The sequence below is a fragment of the Salmo salar genome, chromosome 23, assembly GCF_965601325.2.
Source record: "Salmo salar chromosome 23, fSalSal1, whole genome shotgun sequence".
Classification (NCBI taxonomy): Eukaryota; Metazoa; Chordata; class Actinopteri; order Salmoniformes; family Salmonidae; genus Salmo; species Salmo salar.
This window is the reverse complement of record NC_138313.1, coordinates 21,853,165-21,879,655: the sequence shown is the minus strand read 5'-3', so window position 1 is coordinate 21,879,655 and position 26,491 is coordinate 21,853,165. Positions and strand designations below refer to the sequence as shown.

The following is a 26,491-nucleotide window of genomic DNA, read 5'->3' as shown; positions in this document are numbered from 1 at the left end:
TTGGGTTTAAACTGCACTCCATCATGGCAGGCGATGGGAAAAAAAACTCACTCAGACAGTATCTTCAACCATTTTCAGCATTAGAACCCAACTCAGAGCCCTACCTAATCCAATGTAACCTGGACCTGTTTTTATTCATGCATAACAACCATGCATCATACATTTTAACTAACCATGTTTTGGCTTAGGGCTTTGTGTTTGACATGTGTTAGCGATAAACATGTCCATTGCTTTGACCATTGTTCTCAGACCTTTATAATATTCAGATGAGTGCCATTGTTGTGACCATAGATGCATATTTCCTGCTGAAGGCGACTCTGGTCTGGGTTTGGTATTGAGCGCTCACAGAGAGAGGAGATCTGACAGTATGTGGTTGCATGTTCTTCATTTATACTCCAGGAACAGATTGATCCCTGTGGAATACAAGGGGACCCATATCTACCAATCAACACATGACATGAATCAGGCTGTAAGTTTAAACCAAGCAAAAAAAAGAGGGGGGAAATAAAGATTGGTTAGGAAGAGAGGGGCGAGAGGAGGAGGCACAGAGAGGGAGGGAGAAAGGTGGTAGCCTACAGAAACAGAGTGGGGATAAAGAGGCATATAGGAGGGAGCAATAGCAGGATATTTTAAGGTCCAATGCATACGTTTTTAAACTCAATATCAAATAATTTCTGGGTAACAATTAAGTACCTTACTGTGGTTGTTTTCAAATGACAAAAATAGCTTCTTAGCAAACAGCAATTTCTCAAGCAAGACTCTTCCTAGGACTGTCTGGGAGTGGTCTGAGTTGGGAGGGGAAAACTGAAAACTAGCTGTTATTGGCAGTGAGGTTTGGAGCTCTCTTTCTTATTGGTCTATTACTGATGTCACCAGGCAGGCTACAAATCCATCCCACAAAAACAAGATTTCAGGTGGTCTTTTCAAACAGCTCTTACGCTAAAAGCCCATTATCATCATGTTCACAAATTCACAGTATAATTCCAACCTCATAGTGTGGAAACATAGACTGAGTATACAAAACATTAACAACACCTGCTCTTTCCATGACATCCAGGTGTAGATCAGTGTAGATGAAGGGGAGAAGGCACGTTAAATAAGTATTTTCAAGCCTTGAGATAATTGAGGCATGGATTGTGTATGTGTGCCATTCAGGGTGAATGGGCAAGACAAGATATTTAAGTGCCTTTAAATGGGGTACGGTGCACCAGTTTGTGTGAAGAATTGCAACACTGCTGGGTTTTTCATGCTCAACAGTTTCCCGTGTGTATCAAGAATGGTCCACCACCCAAAGGATATCCAGCCAACTTGACAACTGTGGGAAGCATTGGAGTCAACATGGGCCAGCATCCCTTGAATGCCTTCAACACCTTGTAGAGACCATGCCCAACAAATTGAGGCTGTTCTGAGAGGGGGGGGAACTCAATATTAGGAAGGTGTTCCGAATGTTTGGTGTACTCAGTGTATATAAAACACAGAAAAAACATTTTGTTGACTGCACTGGGCCTTTAAGTATCTCCAGACCCGAGCACACAGAGAGCCTGGGGCATGTCCCCCTCTCTGTGTCCAGCTGTCAATCACACTGTGCGGGGGGGGGGGGGGGGGGGGGTGTTGGGGGTAACAGGGGGGCCGCCCCCAGAAAACTCCCCAGATGAGTTTAATTTCTAACTCATTGCAGTTGATTCCAGAAACAACAGAAGTGAACCTGCCCCGTCAACGAAGCTCAGAAAAAGAGGCATGCAAATTTTCATCCAAAGATTTCCTTTTAAAAGCAGATAAATCCGACGTTGTCAAAACATATAAACACACAATGTTGGACAGGACTGGCGCTGTACACAGCGGTAGCTTAACTAAAACACGGCCCGGACTCCTGGATGCTTGGAGAACAGTATTACATCTTCTTGCCTACATGAGGCCTTGCAATGACTCAGACAGGACACTACAGGTCTACTCCCAGGGAAAAGTTACTCCAAGGCCTTGTTGAATAGTGAAAAGGTCAAAGAGTGAGCTCAGGTTATGGCTAACATGAGTCTGTTGTTTCCTAAACACCATCAGAGGTTATTCACCTGTGTGACTAGCGTAACACATAACATCACCCTGCTGCAGACAGATAGGGTGTCATGAAAATGCCAAACCCATCTCACTCAACTTCACCTGGACCTATCCGATTGGGTTTAATGGGTTGACATTGCACCAGAGCACATGGGAATTGTTGGTAATTAATGACAGGGCTAGGGTGGCAGGATTCCGTCTCTGATTGACCCAGCCTGACCTGCGCTGCTTAGTTACCACGGAGATCGGGGGTCACCATAGTGACCGGGGGAGTCCTGTTCCATATGGGTGAGTGGGTTGCATCCCCGGGGCAAGGGGGAGGGCGGTCTAAAGGTGGGCATGAGTAAGCACTGGGGTGGAGGAGAGAGGAGGTGGAAGGGGGAGATGTGGGGTGATGACTCGAGGGGTTCATGGGTCTCAGCTGGGTATAATTACAGGGTGTTACAGAGAGGAGCCCTTGTCCCCTTGCCCGTGTTCTCCATCGACCTGAGGGGAACACTCCTACACTCCCCATCCCATCCCTGTGTCCACAAAGAGGAAGTCTGTGCCCCATCCAGGGAACTGTGGGCAGTAGGGGATGCGACCAGTCTGCTGCCTGCCAATTCAGACTGCCCAGGAACCTACAAGCAAACAGGGCTCTGCCCATAGTGCCCAGATCAGCTCTGAACATCCCACAGACAGACTGGTCATTCATCATCACACATACACACATTCCAGTCAGTTAGGTTTCCATCTGTACAGCATGGGTCTGCTGGGGTTAACCCTCTACAGGCCAATCACCCATTACAGCTCAAACGGATCAATTATCTCATCCTTAACTCTTCAATCAGATAAGCCCTTTGCCCTCGGTTGTTCAATCACCATGAACACTTCAATCTACTCTCATGATCAACACACACACACACACACACACACACACACACACACACACACACACACACACACACACACACACACACACACACACACGCACACACGCACACACACGCACACGCCCTCTGGCCTGCGACCTCTGCTGGCCTGTGCTCAGCAGGTAGTGACAAATGAGCTGATAGCTAATCTCTACTGAGGTGGAGCTGGTAGAGGGCTGAACAGAGAGCCTGTGTCTGATGGGACAAGGCAGGAAACACAGCCACTGTTACAGCCTCAGTGCACGCACACAGACACACGGTATTGAGAGGGACCAGAAAGTACAAGGATCTTTGTCCAATACTACTTACTGTATCTACAATGAATGGTAACTACACCATAAACAGTATAAAGAGAGACATTGATACTCTATTAAAACAGAGAAATAAGCTGAAAGGTAGATGAGGTGTAGAGACAGCAGGATAAGGGTCCACCACAGGAAAGTGCTGTTCAAGCTGAATCACTCTCTGGCATGGGCAGGGTGTTTCTACACGGTCTGTCTGGGACACTGGGTCACTGTTAGGTCCCGTTCTCCAAGGGCCCCAATCTCTTTCCAGAACCTTCCTCATTAGAGTGAAGGGGTGAATGTAGAGCATTGTGGGGGATTTCCCCAGTCTGTGGTGTCCGGCTGGAGCGGAGCACGCTCAGAAGAGCCTGACGCCAGCAGGACCAGTCAGCAGACCACACTGACCTGATTCACCAGGAGAGGAGAGGTTCTACTGAGGACAGTCAGAGCCTGCTCCCTATACTGCACAGCAACCCTCTCCCCTGGACACTCACAGTCTCAACCCCAAACACACAGAGGGGAAGACCAAACACAAAGCTATGCATGAGATGACCTCTCCTATCGGACTTCATTCTTTACCTGCGCTAGCAATAAGCATTGTGTTATGAGTATGTTCGCTTTGAGTTTTGTGTACAAAGTGTGTATTTCTGGCTACGTTGAGGTATTAAGTCTAAAGAGTGAGCCTGCGGAGACACTCAAGGTCCTCTCTTCCATGACTGGGAAAAACATTAGATCCACACACACACACACACACACACACACACACACACACACACACACACACACACACACACACACACACACACACACACACACACACACACACACACACACACACACACACAAATAAATCCTAGCCACATGAAAACTCCTGACATCAATGGTTCTGACTCCTCAGCCAAGCTGCCACAGCAAACAATAGAGACAAGTTCAAAAACGTGTCACAGATGAGAAGTACTGACGTGGTGAACATAGCTCCAACAACACGTGAAGCTCTGCCAAAGGGGAAAAGTGGGGATATGAAAGCCAAGGATCCCTTAAGCACGTCAGCCGTTTCAATGTTCTCAGGCATACTGTATACTAGTGATGGGGTGGTGGGGGGGGGGGACGATACAGTAACATTCGTGATATTATTTTTGGATGATATTATATTGATATTTTGTTTGCTACTGTAGGTACCGTTAGTCGGCTGTACCTGTGCCGGTATTTTTTATCCTAGAGCTTGTTCTCAATCTTCTTTTTAAATACTGAGCCAACATGTTTTCAGCACTTTTATTTCTGACTGATCAAAACTCGTTCACTCATGGCTCTCTTGTCTCTCTGCAGCAGACATATGGTGAGCAATATGTTTCGAACATCAAATCACAATAAAATCGGAATATTGATTTTGCAATACATAGCATATCGGCACCTATAGTGAGTATTGTGATAATATTGTATTGTGAGGTCCCTGGCAATTCCCAGCCCTACTGTATACTGTAATACTCAAATACATTGTCAATTCACATGAAGGCCTTTGTCATGAGGTATCAGTTCAATGGTCTGTGATATGGATTTGAAGGCCTTTCCACTGATGAAAATCTTAACACATTAAACATACTATTGAGATGAATTGTGGTGGTGGATCAAAATTGTCAAAGACTCCAGCCACCCATGTCATAGACTGTTCTCTCTGCTACCGCACGGCAAGCAATACCGGAGCACTAAATCTGGGACCAAAAGTCTTGTGAACAACTTCTACCCCCGAGCCATAAGACTGCAAAATAGTTAATCAAATAGCCACCCGAATTATCTGCATTGACCCTTTTCTGAAATAACAAATGTTTATTTGAATTTTTTTATTACCACTTTTTCTCCCCAATTTCATGGTATCCAATTGGTAGTTACAGTCCTGTCCCATCGCTGCAACTCCCGTACGGACTCGGGAGAGGCGAAGGTCGTGAGCCGTGCGTCCTCCGAAACACGACCCAGCCAAGCCGCACTGATTCTTGACACAGCACCAGCTTAACCCGGAAGCCAGCCACACCAATGTGTCGGAGGAAACACCGTACACCTGGCGACCGTGTCAGCGTGCATTGTGTCTGGCCCGCCACAAGAGTCGCTAGTGCATGATGGGACAGGAACATCCCTGCCAGGCAAATCCTCCCCTAACCCGGACGACGCTGGGCCAATTGTGCACCGCCCCATAGGTCTCCCAGTCACGGCCAGCTGCGACAGAGCCTGGACTCAAACCAGGTTCTCTAGAGGCACAGCTGGCACTGCGATGCAGTACCTTAGACCGTTGAGTGAACAAATTCTGTGCGTTCTGTGAGTGATTTCCAGCAAGACAGGAATGTCAGTGTTCTGCCATGGCCAGCAAAGAGGCCGGATCTCAATCCCATTGAGCACGTCTGGGACCTGTTGGATCGGAGGGTGAGGGCTAGGGCCATTCCCCCCAGAAATATCCAGGAACTTGCAGGTGCCTTAGTGGAAGAGTGGGGTAACATCTCACAGCAAGAACTGGCAAATCTGGTGCAGTCCATGAGGAGGAGATGCACTGCAGTACTTAATGCAGCTGGTGGCCACACCAGATACTGACTGTTACTTTTGACCCCCCCCCCCCCCTTTGTTCAGGGACACACTATTCAATTTCTGTTAGTCACATGTCTGTGGAATTTGGTCAGTTTATGTCTCAGTTGTTGAATCTTATGTTAATACAAATATGTACACGTTAAGTTTGCTGAAAATAAATGCAGATGACAGAGCAAAAACCAAGCCATGAAGTTGAAGGAATTGTCCGTAGAGCTCCGAGACAGGATTGTGTCGAGGCACAGATCTGGGGAAGGGTACCAAAAAATGTCTGCAGCATTGAAGCTCCCCAAGAACACCGTGGCCTCCATCTTTCTTAAACGGAAGAAGTTTGGAACCACCAAGACTCTTCTTAGAGCTGACTGCCCGGCCATAATTAGAAATTGGGGGAGAAGGGCCTTGGTCAGGGAGGTGACCAAAAACCCGATGGTCACTCTGACAGAGCTCCAGAGTTCCTCTGCGGAGATGGGAGAACCTTCCAGAAGGACAACCATCTCTACAGCATTCCACCAATCAGGCCTTCATGGTAGAATTGCCAGACAGAAGCCACTCCTCAGTAAATGGCACATGACAGCCTACTTGGAGTTTGCCAAAAGCCACCTAAAGACTCTCAGACCATGAGAAACAAGATTCTCTGGTCAGAAGAAACCAAGATTGAACTCTTTGGCCTGAATGCCAAGCGTCACGTCTGGAGGAAACTTGGCACCATCCTTATGGTGAAGCATGGCGGGGGCAGCATCATGCTGTGGGGATGTTCTTCAGCGGCAGAGAGACTTGTCAGGATCGAGGGAAAGATGAACGGAGGAAAGTACAGAGCGATCCTTGATGAAAACCTGCTCCAAAACGCTCAGAACCTCAGACTGGGATGAAGGTTTCCTTTCCAACAGGACAACAACCCTAAGCACACAGCCAAGGCAACGCAGAAGTGGCTTCAGGACAAGTCTCTGAATGTCCTTGGGTGGTCCAGCCAGAGCCCAGACTTTAACCTCATCGAACATCCTTGGAGAGATCTGAAAATAGCTGTGCAGCAACGCTCCCCATCCAACCTGACAGAGCTTGAGAGGATCTGCAGAGAAGAATGGGAGAAACTCCCCAAATACAGGTGTGCCAAGCTTGTAGCGTCATACCCAAAAAGACTCGATGCTGTACCAAAGGTGCTTCAACAAAGTACTGAGTAAAGGGTCTGAATACTTATGTAAATGTGATAAAACATTTTTTTTTATTGTAAGTCGTTCTAACGTGTTAACCCTCGCAAGGCTGTGTCCCAGACAGCATCCCTAGCTGTGCCTTCAGAGCATGTGCAGACCAGCTGGCTGTTCTCCCTAGCTCAGGCCACTACATTATATCCACCTGCTTCAAGATGTCCATTATCAACCCCGTGCCCAAGAAAGGGAAACTGAATGACTACCAACCAGTAGCAATCACTTCCATCATCATGAAGTGCTTTGAGAGGCTAGTTAAAGACCATATCATCTCCTCCCTCCCCGACATACTCAACCCTTTTCAATTCGCATACCACCCTGACAGATCCACGGACGACACAATCGCCATTGCACTGCACACTCCCTTTACCCACCTGGAAAAAATGAATAAATATGAGGATGCTATTCGACTACAGCTCAGCCTTTAATACCATAGTGCCCTCTAAGCCCATTATAACGCTCACGCCCTTGGTCTGAACTCCTCCCTATGCAACTGGGTCCTGGACTTCCGGAAGGGCCACCCCAAGGTGGTGAAGGTAGGCAACATTACCTCCTCGACACTGTTTCTCAACATGTGGGCCCCACAAGGGTGCGTTCTCAGTCCCCTCCTGTATTTCCTCTGTAGCCACAACTACGTGGTCTGACACAGTTCCAACTCCATCATCAAGTTCACTGACGACACAACAGTAGTAGGCCTGATTATCAACAACTAAACAGACTACAGGAAGAGGTAGACACTGATGGTGTGGTGCCCGATAAACAACCTCTGCCTCAACGTTTGCAAAACAAAGGAGCTATTTGTGGACTTCAGGAGGAACCAGGCTGGACACACCCCCATCCTCATCAATGGGGCTGCCGTGGAGACGGTCAATAACTTCAAATTCCTCGGCGTACACATCTCAGAGAAGCTGAAATGGTCTAACTACACGGACTTCGTGGTGAAGAATGCACGACAGCAACTCTTCAACCTCAGGATGCTGAAGAAATGTGGCTTTTCCCCGAGGGCCATCATAGTGTTCTACAGGAGCACCATCGAGAGCATACTATCGGGCTGCATCACAGCCTGTTATGACAACTCCACCGCCACAGACTGCAAGGCACTTCAGAGGGTGGCAGCTGAACGCACCATTGGATGCACACTGCCTGCCTTCCAGGATACCTACAACACCAGGTGTCGCAGGAAGGCCAAGAAGATCATCAGGGACCCCAGCCACCCAATCCATGTCCGGTTCTCCCCGCTTCAATCACTCAGACAGTACAGGAGCATCATGGCAAAAATTGGAAGACTGGCCAATAGTTTCTACCCTTAAACCATCAGCTCCCCCCTACTTCCCCCATGGACATTTTCCCCCACAACAGCGTGTTGTTTTTAATTATTTTGTTTTAAGCCTTCCCTAAATGATAGCCCTAACCTTAACTACTCAGAATGAATACCTAAACTTGACCCTTTGAGTTGTTAATGTTTTAACCCTGTATCTTGCGGAATTGTAGTACGTCGAATTTCGAAGTGAAACTAAGAGATCTTGTTGCTCACACACACCATACCAAAGCGAGTGACTTTTTCCTCTCTCGGTCTGTCTCAGTTTGCTTAGGTTTTGCAGGTGAGTGTGGAACAGGGGGTGGTGACACTGTTGAGGCGAGATGACCACAAACTTGTTGGGATAAACTGTCTTGTCAGAGAGAGAAACACACACTGACTCTCTCTCCTGTGGTTTATAAACACAGCCAGTTGTGTTTGGAGGAAAAAACATGCAGGTCCTATAAATGTCTGGGGGGGGGGGGGGGGGGGCTGCTTTCCTGGAGGTGTGTTGTTTAGAGTTGTTGAGGAGACAGGAGGAGAGGAAGCAGTGTACACGGGGATGGATGTGCACACGTGTCAGACCATGGCAGGGTCAGGGGTTGCTGGAGAAGGGGAGCGAGGGAAACAGAGAGGACAAGAGAGGGAGAGTAAGTCTCATCACTCGCTCTTATCACACCTCTGACCTATAGTAGTGGTCTGCTAACAGTTTAAAAACTCTCTCACACAGAGTGGAGACAAAGCCGTCAGGCGCCACGTTCTACCGTCTTCTAATCTAATTAATACTACTCTATTCCTAAGCCATCTCCTCGTCCTCTTACCTCTCGGTTTTCATAGTCTCTTTATATTCCTGAAGCTGTAAAGCCAGCAGCAGGACAGCACAGTATTTAGGAACTTATTAAAGTAAATCACGGAAAAACAAAACAGGCCTGCGCCAGTCAGCGTCCCATGCCAAAGTGGAATTTGAAAACAACCTTGTAAACCTGGTTTCTGAGCTGGGCCCATGCTTATTAAAAAGGGAGGAAGATACCGCGGCTTATTTGGTACCAGGATCCTTTGTACCACCTTAGTCCTCCTTGATCCACATCAATCCACATTAGTCTATGCCTGTCCTGTACCCTTCTGACCTCCGTAGTTCTCACAGTCCACTCTGCCTTCCAGCTTTAGTATCATAGTAGTCAGCAGGCTTTTATAGAAGAAAGTGGAAAATGTGTCCTCAGGTAAAAACAGATACCAGGTAGACCCAGTGATAACCATCTGATCCCAACTGTGTATTGTTGTTTCTGTTTTTAGCTGATGTATGTGTGTTTTGTGTATGTTTGGGATCCCATTCAAAACATGTTCTTGGGAAATCAGATCTCACCACCAAGACTTGTGATGGGAGAGGTGATGTTTGCAATCAAAATGGACCCCTAATATGTGAGCCCCAGTTTTATTGAGTTTAAATCTCTATTGATTTAATTTCACTGTTCTTGGGCTCTGGCTACAGGGTGGACACAGAGAAGGGTAATTATATTGGAAACTGCATGGCTGGATGAAATGGCTATTTACTCTGGCTGGCGTGGTGGTTGCCCTGAAGGGAACGGTGGGCAGAGCTGGACACCCTGGTGGTGGTGTAATGTTAGTGAGGCCATGGGAATGGACTGTAACCTTGTGAGAGAGGTCATGTGAGGTCAGGTCATCCTGTGATCAGGTTAACAGAACACAGTAGATTTACTTTTTACCTACTCACGTAAGAAAGCTTTCCCTCACTTCAGAAGTTAGTTACAGTATATTGTCGAGGTTATAGAGTGTGAGATATTTATATATTTTTCCAGTGATAAAAATGTGGTTGTAGTGATATAGATGTGGTTGTGTAGGCTGACATGGTGGTTGTAGTGATATAGATGTGGTTGTAGTGATATAGGTGTGGTTGTGGAGGCTGACATGGTGGTTGTAGTGATATAGATGTGGTTGTAGTGATATAGATGTGGTTGTGTAGGCTGACATGGTGGTTGTAGTGATATAGATGTGGTTGTAGTGATATAGATGTGGTTGTGTAGGCTGACATGGTGGTTGTAGTGATATAGATGTGGTTGTAGTGATATAGATGTGGTTGTGTAGGCTGACATGGTGGTTGTAGTGATATAGATGTGGTTGTAGTGATATAGATGTGGTTGTGTAGGTTGACATGGTGGTTGTAGTGATATAGATGTGGTTGTAGTGATATAGATGTGGTTGTGTAGGCTGACATGGTGGTTGTAGTGATATAGATGTGGTTGTGTAGGCTGACATGGTGGTTGTAGTGATATAGATGTGGTTGTAGTGATATAGATGTGGTTGTAGTGATATAGATGTGGTTGTGGTTGTGGAGGCTGACATGGTGGTTGTAGTGATATAGATGTGGTTGTAGTGATATAGATGTGGTTGTGGAGGCTGACATGGTGGTTGTAGCGATATAGATGTGGTTGTAGCGATATAGATGTGGTTGTAGTGATATAGATGTGGTTGTGGAGGCTGACATGGTGGTTGTAGTGATATAGATGTGGTTGTAGTGATATAGATGTGGTTGTGTAGGCTGACATGGTGGTTGTATTGATATAGATGTGGTTGTGGAGGCTGACATGGTGGTTGTAGTGATATAGATGTGGTTGTAGTGATATAGATGTGGTTGTGTAGGCTGACATGGTGGTTGTAGTGATATAGATGTGGTTGTAGTGATATAGATGTGGTTGTGTAGGCTGACATGGTGGTTGTAGTGATATAGATGTGGTTGTAGTGATATAGATGTGGTTGTGTAGGCTGACATGGTGGTTGTAGTGATATAGATGTGGTTGTAGTGATATAGATGTGGTTGTGTAGGCTGACATGGTGGTTGTAGTGATATAGATGTGGTTGTAGTGATATAGATGTGGTTGTAGTGATATAGATGTGGTTGTAGTGATATAGATGTGGTTGTGGAGGCTGACATGGTGGTTGTAGTGATATAGATGTGGTTGTAGTGATATAGATGTGGTTGTGGAGGCTGACATGGTGGTTGTAGCGATATAGATGTGGTTGTAGTGATATAGATGTGGTTGTGGAGGCTGACATGGTGGTTGTAGTGATATAGATGTGGTTGTAGTGATATAGATGTGGTTGTGTAGGCTGACATGGTGGTTGTATTGATATAGATGTGGTTGTGGAGGCTGACATGGTGGTTGTAGTGATATAGATGTGCTTGTGGAGGCTGACATGGTGGTTGTAGTGATATAGATGTGGTTGTAGTGATATAGATGTGGTTGTAGTGATATAGATGTGGTTGTGGAGGCTGACATGGTGGTTATAGTGATATAGATGTGGTTGTAGTGATATAGATGTGGTTGTGGAGGCTGACATGGTGGTTGTAGTGATATAGATGTGGTTGTGGAGGCTGACATGGTGGTTGTAGTGATATAGATGTGGTTGTAGTGAAATAGATGTGGTTGTGTAGGTTGACATGGTGGTTGTAGTGATATAGATGTGGTTGTAGTGATATAGATGTGGTTGTGTAGGCTGACATGGTGGTTGTAGTGATATAGATGTGGTTGTGGAGGCAGACATGGTGGTTGTAGTGATATAGATGTGGTTGTAGTGATATAGATGTGGTTGTGGAGGCAGACATGGTGGTTGTAGTGATATAGATGTGGTTGTAGTGATATAGATGTGGTTGTGTAGGCTGACATGGTGGTTGTAGTGATATAGATGTGGTTGTAGTGATATAGATGTGGTTGTGGAGGCAGACATGGTGGTTGTAGTGATATAGATGTGGTTGTAGTGATATAGATGTGGTTGTGTAGGCTGACATGGTGGTTGTAGTGATATAGCTAGATGTGGTCAGTGTGATCGGTGGTGTTAGTTCATGGTGTTTACAGAGTTATGAAGAGGGCCGTTTGGGTACAGTAAATACCTCTCCGTAGGGCTTTACCTCAAGGTTGGTGGGGGTAGGGTACCCACTTTGCTGGCACTGCCACGTTACCTACCAATGCTGCCCCTGCCCCCCACTGGAATGGAAGAGGGTTTGTCTGAATGGGGCAGATTGAGCAGGTTTGGGTCGTACCCAGCCCACAATTACAGGGCCTGTGTGCAGCCTGGGACTAGCGCTGGACAGGGGTGGGGTATGCCTCAACAAACACTCCCTTTCACCCCTTCCTGGAACATCACACTAGTTACCTCTACATCAACAGCCCAGGCTGAGCTACTCCCAAACCATACATGTACTACATCCCTCCCATAGACAAGCTAGTGGCTGAGCCAGTTAGTGAGGGATACAATCTCTCTGAAAGACAGTGATAAACGGAATGAACAGGGAGTAGGCCTAACTAATTAGGGAGTAGGCCTACTTTATTGAATGAGGATACGAAAAGGGAGAGTGACGGTCAGTCAATCATGTTGTCTGTTGTTCATTAAGAGGCATAGCAGTAGTCAGTAGTAAGAATGTTAGCAAGAGGAGAGCAGTGGAGCAGAGCAGAACTAACCTCTCCACCCCGGCCTGTTGCTCCATCCCTGCTGGGATTAGCCCGACCTGCCTCTCATAACATTCCAGCTCCCAGCTATTACTGATCAGAAACAAGGCTTCTGCTCTGTCTGTCCCTATGCCCCTGGGTCACATTCTAGAACAACCAGCCAGACGCTTTATCACCGTCTAATTGTCTGTGGGTTGCTATTTTTGGCTATCTGACTCTGGTTACTATGTTTGTTTGTATGTTTCTATTTTTACGGCGTTAACATTGTGCGAATGTGCAGACCAGCTGGCTGGTGTGTTTACGGACATTTTTAATCGCTCCCTATCCCAGTCTGTTGTCCCCAAATGCTTCAAGATGGCTACCATTGTTCCTGTATCCAAGAAGGCAAAGATAACTGAACTAAATGACTACCGCCCCGTAGCACTCACTTCTGTCATCACGAAGTGCTTTGAGAAACTAGTCAAGGATCATATCACCTCCACCTTACCAGCCATCCTAGACCCACTTCAGTTTGCATACTGCCCCAACAGATCCACAGACGACACAATTGCCATCACACTGCCCTATTCCATCTGGACAAGAGGAATACCTATGCAAGAATGCTGTTCATTGACTACAGCTCAGCATTCAACACCATAGTACCCTCCAAGCTCACCATCATCAAGCTGGAGGCCCTGGGTCTCAACCCCGCCCTGTGCAATTGGGTCCTGGATTTTCTGACGGGCCGACCCCAAGGGTGAGTGCATGTCACCCAAAACCCTGACAAACTTTTTTACAGATGCACAATCGAGAGCATCCTGTATCACAGCCTGGTATGGCAACTGCACCGCCCTCAACCACAAGGCTCTCCAGAGGGTGGTGCGGTCTGCACAACGCATCACCGGGGGCAAACTACCTGCCCTCCATGACACCTACAGCACGCGATGTCACAGGAAGGCCAAAAAGATCATCAAGGACATCAACCACCCGAGCCACTGCCTGTTCACACTGCTACCATCTAGAAGACGAGGTCAGTACAAGTGCATCAAAGCTGGGACCGAGAGACTGAAAAACAGCTTCTATCTCAAGGCCATCAGACTGTTAAACAGCAATCACTAACTCAGAGAGGCTGCTGCCTACATTGAGACCCAATCACTGGCCACTTTAATAAAAGGATCACTAGTCACTTTATACAATGCCAGTCTAAATAATGCCACTTTAATAATGTTTACATATCTTACATTACTCATATCACATGTATTTACCTCTATTTTATACCATCTATTGCACCATGCTTATGCCGCTCGGCCATCACTCATCCATATACTTACATGAACATATTCTCATTTCCCTTTAGATTTGTGTGTATTAGGTAGTTGTTGGGGAATTGTTAGATGACTTGTTAGATATTACTGCACTGTTGGAACTAGAAGCACAAGCATTTCGCTACACTCACATTAACATCTGCTAACCAGACTCCTGAACTCGAATCCCTGAACCCTAACCTCTGACCTCTCCTGCACAGGCTCAAAACTACAGCCATGGTCGGCCCCGCAGAGTGTGAGTAGGCTGCGAGAAACATTTCTGCAAAATCAATGTTTTATTTTCCCTTTCGATCAGAAAAAGTTAATAAGAAGACCAATATGCAATCTAGTCTGGTTTAGTCAAATCTGGTTTACATCAACATGGCCAGTTTAGTCTAACTATCGGTCGGGTCCACTATACGTAGTCTCTTATCTGACCTGCATGCCACAGACAGAGGGGCTTTAAGTCTGTAAATGTCTTTACCCCAGGGGTTTGAAGCCTGTCCCCAAGCCAGCCCAGACATTCCTCCCCTCTCTGGACTGTCTCAATCTGCTACTGTTGTCCCCTAAACTACCCCCACAGGGCATTGTGACATTCTAGACCATTCCTCGAGTACCCACCAACAGCACACATTGTTTTGTAGCACACCTGATTCAACTTGTCAACTAATCATCAAGCCCTCAAAGAGTTGAATCAGGTGAGTTTGTCGGGTGCAACAACAAAAATGTCTGCTGTTGGAGGTACTTGAGGACTGGAGTTGGGAAACACTGCCCTGGGGGGCTGCAGACTGTAACAAATGAGTGTGAATGACTGACATGCTGGTGTGAGTCATCCAGGAGTCCAGTGCTGCTGACCCCTTAGACTCCCTACCGTCTCTTTACAGCCTCATAACTGGGCTGACCTGGACTGACTGTCCTCCCATCCATTCCCCAGACACCCCCTTAACACTGGGGGAAGGGAGGGACCGGTAAGCCCGGTGGAGACAGAGGGCCACTTCACAGTGTGAACAGCAGGGGCCTGGAAGTCCCTGAGTCTCTCTAGCACAATTTCAGAGACTCTCTGTCTTACTTCATAGATATCTCTCTCCATCTTTACTCTGTCTTTCCCCCTCTCTCTTCATCTCCTTCCCTCTCCCCATCTCCCCCTCCTAGCCTCTCTTCCGTTGTTCAGCATGTTGTGTTCTGCTCATATCTGTGTCACTCTGATCTACAGACATGCCACACACCAACATGGACATATCCCGACACTGTTACTGTTTGAGTCAAACCAATCCATTAAATGTACTTCAGGGAAGGAGAGAGAGAAAAAAATGTTGCTTGGTTTATCAGAGAACTGAGTTATTTACCCGTCTCTTCCTTCCTGTGTTTAGTCAAGGGGGATTACAGTGGGAGGGAATGCAGAGCAGATAGCTAATGGAGTTTACTCACTGTCAGGTAACCCAGGAATAAACCCCCCTCTCTCTCCCCCTGCACTGGACCCTGAGACAGTCTGAGATGGTCTGGGACGGCTGTGTTTACATACACCAGGCCTGACTGCACAGCCACCGCATGGCCCCAGCCCCGGAATAATGTACTGTTTAATAGGGAGAGAGAGCCCTGTTTATAGAGAAGGCCCTTTTTAACTGGCTAATGGACTGTTGGGTCAGAGGTCAATGTTAACCCATGTTACTTCCTGTTATCATTACCACTCTGCTCTGATGAGGATAGGTGCTCAACTCACTGGACTCTCACATCTACTTATCCAAAATTGACTCATTAGCCTACTAACCCTGGAGCGGCTGTGATGCTTGCTCATTTTCCTCCGTGGAATCAGAGTAGCACTTTGTATGAAGACCTGTGGAAAATGTTCCCTCATTGAAGATCAAATCAAATTTTTATTGTCATGTGCTTTGTAAACAACAGGTGTACTCTAACAGTGAAATGCTTACTTACGGGCCCTTCCCAACTATGCAGAATACAAGAAATAAAACAATAATAATAATAATAATAATAGTAGAAAGAAAATATAGTAACACAAGGAATAAATACACAATGAGCAATAAAAGCTTGGTTATATACATGGGGTACCAGTACCGAGTCGATGTGCAGGGAAATTGAGGTAGATGCAGTGCCTTCGGAAAGTATTCAGACCCCTTGACTTTTTACTCATTTTGTTATGTTACAGCCTTGTTCTAAAATTGACCCCAAAAAATGTTTCCTCTTCAATTGACACAAAATAACCCATAATTACAAAGCAATAGGTTTTAGAAATGTTTGCCAATTTATTACAAATAAAACTTTGACAGCGTTTACAACATCGAGTCTTCTTGGGTATGACGCTACAAGCTTGGCACACCTGTATTTGGGGAGTTTCACCCATTCTTCTCTGCAGATCCTCTCAAGCTCTGTCAGGTTGGATGGGGAGTGTTGCTGCACAGCTATTTTCAGGTCTCTCCAGAGAAGTTCGATCGGGTTCAATCTGGGCTCTGGCTGGGCCACAAAAGGACATTCAGAGACTTGTCCCAAAGCCAGTCCTGTGTTGTCTTGGCTGTGTGCTTGGAGTCGTTGTCCTGTTGGAAGGTAAACCATTGCCCCAGTCTGAGGTCCTGAATGCTCTGGAGCAGGTTTTCATCAAGGATCTCTCTGTACTTTGCTCCGTTCATCTTTCCCTCGATCTTTACTAGTCTCCCAGTCCCTGCCGCTAAAAAACATCCCCACAGCATGATGCTGCCCCCACCATGCTTCACCATAGGGATGGTGCCAGTTTTCCTCCAGATGTGATGCTTGGCATTCAGGCCAAAGAGTTCAATCTTGGTTTCATCAGACCAGAGAATCTTGTTTCTCATGGTCTGAGAGTCTTTAGGTGCCTTTTGGCAAACTCCAAGCAGGCTGTCATGTGCCTTTTACTGAGGAGTGGCATCCGTCTGGCCACTCTACCTAATAGGCCTAATTGGTGGAATGCTGCAGAGATGGTTGTCCTTCTGGAAGGTTCTCCCATCTACACAGAGGAACTCTGGAGCTCTGTCAGAGTGACCATTGGGTTCTTGGTCACCTCCCTGACCAAGGCCCTTCTCTCCCCCGATTGCTCAGTTTGGTCGGGTGGCCAGCTTTAGGAAGAGTCTTGATGGTTCCAAACTTCTTCCATTTAAGAATGATGGAGGCCACTGTGTTCTTGGGGACCTTCAATGCTGCAGACATTTTTTGGTACTCTTCCCCAAATCTGTGCCTCGACACAATCCTGTCTCGGAGCTCTACGGACAATTCCTTTGACCTCATGGCTTAGTTTTTGCTCTGACAACGGTGGGACCTTATAAAGACAGGTGTGTGCCTTTCCAAATCATGTCCAATCAACTGAATTTACCACAGGTGGACTCTAATCAAGTTGTAGAAACATCTTAAGGATGTTCAGTTAGTGCTAAATACAGCTGCTAGAATCCTGACTAGAACCAAAAAATTTGGTTGGCAGAGATCTTTGTGGGCTATACTCAGCCTTGTCTTAGGACGGTAAGTTGGTGGTTGGAGACATCCCTCTAGTGGTGTGGGGGCTGTGCTTTGGCAAAGTGGGTGGGGTTATATCCTGCCTGTTTGGCCCTGTCCGGGGGTATCATCGGATGGGGCCACAGTGTCTTCTGATCCCTCCTGTCTCAGACTCCAGTATTTATGCTGCAGTAGTTTATGTGTCGGGGGGCTAGGGTCAGTCTGTTACATCTGGAGTATTTCACTTGTCTTATCCGGTGTCCTGTGTGAATTTAAATATGCTCTCTCTAATTCTCTCTTTCTCTATTTCTTTCTCTCGGAGGACCTGAGCCCTAGGACCATGCCTCAGGACTACCTGGCATGATGACTCCTTGCTGTCCCCAGTCCACCTGGCCGTGCTGCTGCTCCAGTTTCAACTGTTCTGCCTGCGGCTATGGAACCCTGACCTGTTCACCGGACGTGCTTGTTGCACCCTCGACAACTACTATGATTATTATTATTTGACCATGCTGGTCATTTATGAACATTTTAACATCTTGACCATGTTCTGTTATAATATCCACCCAGCACAGTCAGAAGAGGACTGGCCACCCCTCACAGCCTGGTTCCTCTCTAGGTTTCTTCTTAGGTTTTTGGCCTTTCTTGGGAGTTTTTCCTAGGGAGTTTTTCCTAGCCACCGTGCTTCTTTCACATGCATTGCTTGCTGTTTGGGGTTTTAGGCTGGGTTTCTGTACAGCACTTTGAGATATCAGCTGATGTACGAAGGGCTATATAAATACATTTGATTTGATTTGATTCAATGGAAACACAATGTACCTGAGCTCAATTTTGAGTCTCCTAGCAAAGGATCTGAAAACTTATATAAATAAGATATGTTTTTTTTTATTTTCAATACATTTGTAAAAATCTCTAAAAACCTGTTTTCGCTTTGTGGGGTATTGTGTGTAGATTGCTGAGGATTTTTTTTTATTTCATCCATTTTAGAATGAGGCTGTAACGTAACAAAATGTGGAAAAACTCAAGGAGTCTGAGTACTTTCCGAAGGCCCTGTATGTCCTCAGTGGGGACTGCGAGTATTTAGCCCACATTGTCATCAGGGGCTCTCCTCGGCAGCTCTGGGTCACTGTGATCCACCCGTGAGAAAAAAGGTGATTAACTCGTCTGGTAGGGTGGCGGTGGTGACCGCGATGTGGCTGGTTTTCAATTTGTAATCCGTGATCGCTAGGAGCCTCTGCCACATACGCCTTATGTATGACCTGCTGAATTCCTCCTCCACTTTGTCCCTATACTTCTGTTTCACCATCTTGAGCAATCTGCGTAGGTCGTATTAGTACTGTTTAACCATACTATTGTCCCCAGTATCTCTCTCTCACAGTTTTTCTACAAGGCTGCTATCGATCCACGGATTTTGATTTGGTTAAGTTTTGAAAGACACTGTCAGCATCACATCATCTATGCATTTTTTTTATGAATACGATGACCGAGTCTACAAATTCATTGATGCCATCTTCAGATGCGACCCGGAACATATTCCAGTCCACATGATCAAAACAGTCTTGGAGCGTGAATTCTGATTGGTCTGACCAATGCTTTACAGAACTGACCACCGGAACTTCCCTCGAGTTTGTGTTTATTGGCAGGGAGAAGCAAGAAGGAGTCATGGTCGGATTTGCCGAAAGGAGGGGCCTTATACCCGTAAAAAGTTAGGCCTAATTGGGTGTGATCGGGATCGGTGTGTATACTGTACATGCGGTACCTGCAGCAGCAGTCTCTCGAAAGCCAGGCAGGTGTCCCAGCGGGGCAGGGTGGGGTGGTGGAGAGTCTGGGCGGTGGCCAGGCCCAGCTGGAGCACCCCACAGTGACTCTCTAGCGCCCCCCAGCTACTTTTAAACAGCTGCACGTAGGAACACAGCTGCTCCGGGGTTACACGGCCTGAAAGGGGGACAACAACATAGACATGAGAAAATTATATGAATTTCCTATTTATACAGTGGTTCCTCCTTTAAAACTTGCGAGCTTATGCCACAGGATTTAGAGGTAATTTGTGGTTTAGTACGGTACCCTGCGTCACCACTTCATTGCTCCAGACCAGCGCAAGAGGGAGATGGACCCAAAAGCCTAATCAGTGCTCTTACTGTGTCTCTAACTGACAATGAATTGGCGACATAAACCTAAAAAGAAACTGAATTGTGCACGACTTCAGTATTACTTACCATTTTATTTTTAATTTCCCCTTTATTTAACCAGGTAGGCCAGTTGAGAACAAGTTCTCATTTACAACTGAGACCTGGCCAAGATAAAGCAAAGCAGTGTGACAAAAACAACACAGAGTTAAACATAAACAAACGTACAGTCAATAACACAATAGAAAAATCTATGTACAGTGTGTGCAAATGTAGAAGAGTAGGGAGGTAAGGCAATAAATAGGCCATAGACGCGAAATAATTAGAATTTGGCATTACACTGGAGTGATAGATGTGCAGATGATGATGTGCAAGTAGAGATACTGGGGTGCAAAAGAGCAAGAGGATAAATAACAATATGGGGATGAGGAAGTTGGGTGTGCTATTTACAGATTGGCTGTATACAGGTACAGTGATTGGTAAGCTGCTCTGACAGCTGATGCTTAAAGTTAGAGAGGGAGATATAAGTCTCCAGCTAAAGCAATTCATTCCAGTCATTGGCAGCAGAGAACTGGAAGGAAAGGCAACCAAATAAGTGTTGGCTTTGGGGATGACCAGTGAAATATACCTGCCGGAGAGCGTGCTACGGGGGTGTTGCTATGGTGACCAGTGAGCTGAGATAAGACAGGGCTTTACCTAGCAAAGACTTATATATGACCTAGAGCCAGTGGGTTTGGCGACGAATATGTAGTGAGGGCCAGCCAACGAGAGCATACAGGTAGCAGTGGTGGGTAGTATATGGGGCTTTGGTGACAAAATGGATGGCACTGTGATAGACTACATCCAGTTTGCTGAGTAGAGTGTTGGAGGCTATTTTGTAAATGACATCGCCGAAGTCAAGGATCGGTAGGATAGTCAGTTTTACAAGGGTATGTTTGGCAGCATAAGTGAACGAGGCTTTGTTGCGAAATTGGAAGCCTATTCTAGATTTTATTTTGGATTGGAGGTGCTTAATGTGAGTCTGGAAGGAGAGATTACAGTCTAACCAGACACCTAGGTATTTGTAGTTGTCCACATCTTCTAAGTCAAAACCGAGTAGTGATGCTAGTCGGGTGGGCGGGTGCGGGCAGCAATCGGTTGAAGAGTATGCATTTAGTTTTACTAGCATTTAAAAGCAGTTGAAGGCCACGGAAGGAGTGTTGTATGGCATTGAAGCTCGTTTGGAGGTTTGTTAACACAGTGTCCAAAGAGGGTCCAGATGTATACAGAATAGTGTCGTCTGCGTAGAGTTGTATCAGAGAATCTCCAGCAGCAAGAGCGACATCATTGATGCATACAGAGAAAAGAGTCGGCCCGAGAATTGAACCCTGTGGCACCCCCATAGAGACTGCCAGAGGTCCGGACAACAGGCCCTCAGATTTGACACACTGAACTCTTTCTGAGAAGTAGTTGGTGAACCAGGAGAGGCAGTCATTTGACAAACCACGGCTATTGAGTCTGCCGATAAGCGGTGATTGACAGAGTCGAAAGCCTTGGCCAGTTCGATGAATATGGCTGCACAGTATTGTCTTTTATCGATGGCGGTTATGATATCATTTAGGACCTTGAGCGTGGCTGAGGTGCACCCATGACCAGCTCGGAAACCAGATTAAATAGTGGAGAAAGTACGGTGGGATTCGAAATGGTCAGCGATCTGTTTGTTGACTTGGCTTTCGAAGATTTTAGAAAGGCAGGGCAGGATGGATATAGGTCTATAACAGTTTGGGTCTAGAGTTTCTCCTCCTTTGAAGAGGGGGATGACCAGAGCAGCTTTCCAATCTTTGGGGATCTCAGACAATACAAAAGAGAGGTTGAACAGGCTAGTAATAGGGGTTGCAACAATTTCAGCAGATCATTTTAGAAAGAGAGGGTCCAGATTGTCTAGCCCAGCTGATTTGTAGGGATCCAGATTTTGCAGCTCTTTCAGAACATCAGCTGTCTGGATTTGGGTGAAGGAGAAGCAGGGGGGCTTGGGCAAGTTGCTGCAGGGGGTGCGGAGCTGTTGGTCGGGGTAGGGGTAGACAGGTGGAAAGCATGGCCAGCCGTAGAAAATTGCTTATTGAAATGATCGATTAGCCTCAGTGTAGTGGGCAGCTGGGAGGAGGTGCTCTTATTCTTTATGGACTTTACAGTATCCCAAAACTTTTCGGAATTAGTGCTACAGGATGCAAATTTCTGTTTGAAAAAGCTAGCCTTAGCTTTCCTAACTGACTGAGTATATTGGTTCCTGACTTCCCTGAAATGTTGTAAATCGCAGGGCTATTCGATGCTAATGCAGAACGCCACAGGATGTTTTTGTGCTGGTCAAGGGCAGTCAAGTCTGGGGTGAACCAAGGGCTATATCTGTTCTTAGTTGAATTTTTTTTGAATGGGCATGCTTATTTAAGATGGAAAGGAAAGCACTTTTAATGGGATGAGGTCAATTTCCTTCCAGGATACCTGGGTCAGGTCGATTAGAAAGGCCTGTTCGCTGAAGGTTTTTAGGGAGCGTTTGACAGTGATGAGGGGTGGTCGTTTGACCGCGGACCCATCACGCACGCAGGCAATGAGGCAGTGATCGCGGAGATCCTGGTTGAAGACAGCAGAGGTGTATTTAGAGGGCAAGTTGATCAGGATGAAATCTAAGAGGGTGCCCATGGTTACGGATTTAGGGTTGTACATGGTAGGTTCCTTAATAATTTGTGTGAGATTGAGGGCATCTAGCTTAGATTGTAGGATGCCCGGAGTGTTAAGCATATCCCAGTTTAGGTCACCTAACAGTAAGAACTCTGAAGATAGATGGGGGGCAATCAACTCACATATGGTGTCCAGGGCACAGCTGGGGGCTGAAGGAGGTCTATAACAAGCGGCAACGGTGAGAGACTTGTTATTGGAGAGGTGGATTTTTAAAAGTAGAAGCTCGAATTGTTGGGGCACAGATCTGGATAGCATGACAGAACTCTGCAGGCTTTCTCTGCAGTAGATTGCAACTCCGCCCCATTTGGCAGTTCTATCTTGTCGGAAGATGTTATTGTTAGGGATGGAAATTTCAAGATTTTTGGTGGCCTTCCTAAGCCATGATTCAGACACGGCTAGGACATCAGGGTTGGTGGAGTGTGCTTAAGCAGTGAATAAAACAAACTTAGGGAGGAGGCTTCTAATGTTAACATGCATGAAACCAAGGCTTTTACGGTTACAGAAGTCAACAAACGAGAGCGCCTGGGGAATGGAAGTGGTGTTGGGGGCTGCAGGGCCTGCATTAACCTCTACATCACCAGAGGAACAAAGGAGGAGTAGGATAAGGGTACAGCTAAAGGCTATAAGAACTGGTCATCTAGTGCGTTCAAAAAACAGAACAGAGAGTAAAATGAGCAGATTTTTGGGCGCGGAAGAATAGATTCAAGGCATAATGTACAGACAACTAAAACTGTTGTTACACTAAGGTTTTTATTATTTTATTTTGTTAGGATTATTTTGCTCTTACTGTAGTACTGTAGGCCACTCCCGACCGGTAACGTTGTACAGTGCCTGAGTGCTGCAACGGTCTAAGACACTGCATAGCAGTGCAAGCTGTGTTGCTACAGATGCTAGTTCAATACCCGTGCCGGCCTCGACTGGGAGACCCATGAGATGACTGTAGGTTTTTGTTTTTTGCGCACAGTGGGATTGCCTTGCAGTTCTCTAGCTGTATCCACTGAAAGCGCGCAAGGTTCAAGGCAAGAGGGCAGGGGGCACGGGATGGGCCGCAGAGCCGCACACAGAAGACCGACCTGGCCCATGGGGAAAGGAGGAGGAGGGGGTGGACCCCCACCCCGCCACACTGGCAACACTTTAAGGGGCATTGCACTAATAATGGCGCTGACTAGGGAAACGTTCCCGCTGTTCTGTTCTTAATTACCAGTCTGCATGTTCAAACTAAAACAATGTAACTAATAACGGTGTCTTTATGCTTTCATGAATAAAATAATGATAAAAATACTCTTTCAAAATGCCAATGTTTATTTAGTTATGGATCATTAACAAATTACTATGGGAATAAATATCACTGAATTACAGAAATATCCTCCAATCCTCTATATGTAATTAATTGCGGAGAGTCACGTCATACTTTTCTATATACTGTAGGTCTACCGTAGGTGGTTGGTTTTGTCTTTGTATTATCTTTTACCAGATCTATTATGTTATATTCTACTACATTCCTTTCACAATTCCAAAAACTTCAAAGTGTTTCCTTTCAAATGGTACCAAGAATATGCATATCCTTGCTTCAGGGCCTGAGCTACAGGAAGTTAGATTTGGGTATGTCATTGTAGGCAAAAATTTGAAAAAAGGGCATATTGAAGTTAGAAGCAATAGCATGGGTTCATGCTGCTCTGGGGACTGGTCTTGATAAATCAATGAGATTTTTTATTTTCACTTATTCTCCATTTGGGTATTGGTTAGACTAGAATTAGGGTGTAGAAATGTTATGCTCTTAGTGTAACCTTTATTTTACTAGGTAAGTCAGTTAAGAAGAAATTCTTATTTACAAGGACAGCCTACTCCTCCCCGTTGGGAACTGAACCCCGGTCTCCTGCGTGCCCTGCCCGTAAGACACGGGGATTCTTTAGCTACTGTAGCACTGTACTCCCGACCGTCACGTTGTACAGCGCCATATTTTCCATTCCATCCTAATTGAAACCCAGAGGGTTTTTCGTTTTTCTTGGAATAGAAACACCATAATATTAATCAAATTAATTAAGCAAGTACCAGTCAAAAGTTTGGACACACCTACTCATTGCAGGGTTTTTCTTTATTTTTACTATTTTCTATATTGTAGAATAATAGTGAAGACATCACAACTATGAAAGAACACATATGGAATCAGTTAAGAACAAATTCTTATTTACAAGGACAGCCTACTCCTTCCTCCCCGTCGGGGAATTGAACCCCCGTCTCCCGCGCGTCCGCATTCTCTAGTACAGCCATTATAGAAGGCTATCAAATGCTTCTCAAAGATGCCCTCTGGTGGTCAAACTAGCACTAAGTAGCATTAAATGGTACCAGTGGTTGGCACTTAAATAATGTGCCATAGAATTCTGCGGCACCATGCAAGCTGCGCCGCAGTACGCTGCAACTTTTAAAGGAGGAACCACTGTATATTCATAGTCCTTAAATTAACCAATTGATCATACAAACGATCAGATGGTATGCAATGGTTCAGTGCATACACACTAGAATACTCATACTAGTCTGCCTGGGGTGGCAGCCTGTTAAGGTAAAGTTAGCTGAACTAATGGATGACAGTCACTTAACAGACCCACCCACCCACTGACAGACAACCCCTTTTCCTAATATCCTGATGGGAACAGCACTGTATGGAAACAGAGATCCAGACTCCACAGGTAGAGGAGAGAAGCTTGGAGGAGATGTGCTGTGTGAATCTCAGCCATAATCATGTATTGGGTATGCTGTATACTCTGTGCAAGTGTGTATCTGTAACTTCAAGTGTTGTTGTTAAAGTGTGAGAGTCTATGTTTGTGTACACCATAGTGTGTGACGGAATGTGTGTCTGTGAGAATGTGAGTGTGTGCGTGCACAACTGATAAGAGTCCTGTAAGGCTGTCTCAGAGTGTGACTAATACATGTGAATCAGAGGTCTCTGATTATTTGCAGAGTGAAGCAGGGTTAGTGCTCACACCAAGACCCTCCCCTCCTCCCCTCCTCTCCACAGAGACACAGGAAGAATGGGGTGGGGGGCAGCCTGGAGGAAGAGGCAAAGGGGGCGGACAGGCGGACAGGGCGACCCCAGGGCTAGCGGCGAGAGGAGAGGGGTACACATGAACTCCTCATAAAGCCCAATTCTTCATGTTGATATTCAGAGCCATGAACAGTTGAGGGAGTATTTCCTGTTGGACTACATGGCCAATGTTTTCTTTAGTGCGGCCAAAAAACATGACTGGAGGAGAAACAGACAGGATGAATGAAAAATGAGACAACTTTCCAGAATGCAAAATATAAATGTATGGAGTCATGTCAAGTACAGATGGAACGACTTGAATTTGTTGATATTACACCAATGAGTCCCACCATAAGATGTAACGTCTAACCCCTTTTAAACATAGCGTGTCTGAGCTACCTACTTCTGGGTACTTCTACATCCGTAGATACCAACCCTTAGTCTGTGTGATTAACAGGGGCTGAGCTAGAGAGGTGTTTGTGAGACAAGGGCGGATCCCGAAGGGGCCCGGGGCCAGGTCTTTTTCTTGACAAAAAATGTCTGAAGTTTGAGCTACACACTATTAAAAGCTATCCATGAAAAGCTGAGACTCTCACGGACATGTAATGTTTTGCTATATGATGCCCACAAGCTACACAAGAGTTGTAAGGGGTTCTTCTACATAGAATATTATAGGAAATCCCAGGACATATTGTAGTAACTATAATACTGTAATGGTTTTGTGTACGGTGGAGAAGATCATCATGGGCTATACTCAGCTTTGTCTCAGGGTACTAAGTTGCTGGTCTGTTGAAATCCCTCTAGTGGTGTGGGGGCGGTGCTTTGGCGAAGTGGGTGGGGTTATATCCTGCCTGGTTGGACTGTCCGGGGGTATAGTCGGACGAGGCCACAGTGTCCCCCAAACCCCCGTCTCAGCCTCCAGTATCTATGCTTCAATAGTCTATGTGCTAGGGCCAGTCTGTTAGATCTGGTGTAATTCTCCTGTCTTATCGGTTGTCCTGTGTGAATTTAAGTATGCTCCCTCTAATTCTCTCTCTCTCTCTCTCTCTCCCTCTCTCCCTCCTCCCCTCCCCTCCCCTCCCCTCCCGGAGGACCTGAGCCCTAGGACCATGACT

General features: G+C 46.1%; 1 protein-coding gene across 1 annotated transcript in view; it reads right to left on the bottom strand.

Annotated features, from left to right (window-relative positions):
• LOC106584113 (sec1 family domain-containing protein 2) overlaps positions 1-26,491 on the bottom strand; it is a 163,067-nt gene that overhangs the window by 110,756 nt on the left and 25,820 nt on the right. Inside the window, exon 4 of the mRNA XM_014168979.3 lies at positions 19,273-19,448. Within this exon, the coding sequence (XP_014024454.3) occupies positions 19,273-19,448 (176 nt within the window). The remainder of the gene's footprint in view (positions 1-19,272; positions 19,449-26,491) is intronic.